Source organism: Penaeus vannamei, chromosome 4 (assembly GCF_042767895.1).
Source record: "Penaeus vannamei isolate JL-2024 chromosome 4, ASM4276789v1, whole genome shotgun sequence".
Lineage (NCBI taxonomy): Eukaryota > Metazoa > Arthropoda > Malacostraca > Decapoda > Penaeidae > Penaeus > Penaeus vannamei.
Window position 1 is genome coordinate 17,395,784 of NC_091552.1, and position 2,556 is coordinate 17,398,339.

Sequence of the window (2,556 nt, forward strand, 5' to 3'; positions counted from 1 at the left end):
TAACATCTGTTTATTAGTGAGTACCATGGTCAAATGATTGTATCTATATCTGAGAATACAAATTATTAAATGATTATTTTATCTGTGTCACAGGGTGCATCTGAGAAAGACATTGTCCACTCTGGTTTGGACTACTCCATGGAACGCTCTGCCAGAGTAAGTTTATATATATATACATACACACATACCTGTGTTACTTATTTGATTCTTTTCTTTTGCATAAGGGTTTTGTTATGGTTTCATTTTGGGGTTATCACTCTTGTTTAAAAATTTAAACAGTTACTTCATTCAAAATCTTTCCACCACTAAGAAAAAGTGTTAGTGAGTATCAGTTGAATAAAGTGTTATTTTATTTATTTCCCCTTTATGTATTTCTTTCACTTGAGTAGTAAGCTTATTACTTAGGATATTATTTGCAGTTGATTCATCTTTTTTCTCACTTTCATCATAGGCCATCATGAGAACTGCAATCAAGTATAACTTGGGCATTGATCTCCGTACTGCTGCTTATGTCAATTCCATTGAGAAGATCTTCAACACCTACAAGGAGGCTGGTCTTACATTCACCTAAAATCCTTGTTAGAATGTTGGCATGGTCATGGACTGTTTCCATCAGAGATTAAAAGAAGAAAAGAAGAAATGAAAGAGCATATTTGCAGTGGGGAAGAAAAGTATGGATGGTACAAGAATTTCACATCAATTATACCAAGTGAAATTGCATTTAAAATATGATGGCAAGAATGTCTGACAATTTTTGGCATGCAAGCAGAAAGGGTTTCTCTGTCAGCTTTTATTAAGAAAAGTGTTATGCAGCTGATTTCTTTTTGCTCTATGGTTAACAGACATTTGAGATGAGGAGTTGAAAGTTTTTACAGGTATTTGATTCATACTTCAGAAAGGTATTTTTTGATTCAGGGAACAGAAAGGAGATTTGCATAAAAATGAATGGTATTTTTTACCCAACTTGTAAATTACAAATAAATGTTAATAGGGTACCACATTGTTTCTTCATCACATCATCTATTTGATTAACATTGCAGTAAAGAGGATATAATGCTTTTGATGATAATGGCAACACAGGGATTTTCTTGTCCATACACATTAGCGAAATTGTTAGTATGTATAGTAATTCAATTAAATGTTAATGGATGATATTCTCCATGTTCTGCAAGGCAGGTGACCTTGTAATGGTTTATTTTATTACCAAAAACACCCATTATTGGGCAAAATACTTCTATGTTTTATTCACCTAAAAGAAGTTTGATCCCAAAATAGCATACACATTGCTGCAGTAAAGGATTCCGAAAAAAACTTACCCTTGATATATACAATGTTACCAAGCTAGAATTCTGATATATAGTTGTAAAACTGGTGTAACCATATGCAAGTTTTCTGGAACCAGTATACATAAAAGGAGAGAGAACTTGCAAATAATAGTATCCACACTGTTTTGAGTTGAAATGGGGAAACAAGGGATGAAGTATTCTCCAGACTACAGCACAATTTTTAATTTTCTGGGTATATTCTTTTTTATCATCCTTGGTCAGCTATGTCATACTGTGAGACTACATTCACTTTTTATTGAAAATATTTCAAAAGTTTGCTATATCTGTTTTGCCCTTCCTCAATTCCATGCCTTTTGTAATCATAAGGGCCACAGAAGACGTGAGCTAGGGCCTAGTGTAGTGGATCGCACCTACCTTGGACCTCAGCCCTCTGCTCAATCAATTTTGCATGGTCTTTCTTTCTTCTCCCCCTTTCCTTTTGTTTCTTTTCTCCGATCCCTTATTCTGTATTTCCTACAGTGTAAGAACCATGCTGAAAGGATGAAAGGCTGTTTTATGTCAGTATTGAACGGCCTCGGGAGCCATTGTTAAAGTATTATCTTGGTTAGTTGTCTAGCTCATACCTCTCATGGAGACCTTGAGGGGTAGACTGTCTCTTCTCCACGTATTTCAGGCCCACCGCGGACAATAATGAAGTATTTGTAGCCTTATTAAGGGCATTGAGGCTGACCCCTTCATCAACTAGCCTATCTGAAATTGACCTCTCTGGTTTTCTGACCCTTGACTCTCCTTTGATCATGACTCGGAACGCAGTTCCCGCTACCTCAATGCTTGCTGACAACTGAATTCATTCTGAATCATCCATCTAGGCCTATACTCAACTCTCAGAATATATCCCTTCCTCTCTCTCAACATCTTCCACTCGATCTTTGCTTACTGCAGTGTTCTTCATTTTCAAAAGATGCCTCCCTTATTAATACTCTTCATCCTTATTGTCTTCCTCCCAGCAGTACTATCTCTCTCCACACTACTCCCTCTTCCTCCCGTCCTAGTCCTTCAACTACCCCTCTACAAACCTTTTGAGTACTCATTTTAGCCAGCCAAATGGGATCCATGTTTTTGCGAATCCCTCTACCACATCTTACTCTGACAATACCTCCACTTCCAACAATGTCACCGAAAACAAGTAGTCGGAGTTTCCTTCCGCAGCTATTCCAATCGTTCACACCTTGGCACAGTCAAGTCAGTCTCCTAACATAGCTCGTGCATT

The 2,556-nt window shown here is 37.2% G+C and overlaps 1 protein-coding gene across 1 annotated transcript in view; it reads left to right on the forward strand.

The window, feature by feature from the left end:
- LOC113812471 (glutamate dehydrogenase, mitochondrial) overlaps positions 1 to 1,231 on the forward strand; it is a gene marked incomplete at its 5' end in the record, with an annotated part of 10,162 nt that extends 8,931 nt beyond the window's left edge. Inside the window, 2 exon segments of the mRNA XM_070120812.1 lie at positions 94 to 156; positions 452 to 1,231. Coding sequence (XP_069976913.1) covers positions 94 to 156; positions 452 to 571 — 183 coding nt within the window.
- Positions 1,232 to 2,556: the final 1,325 nt, after the last annotated feature.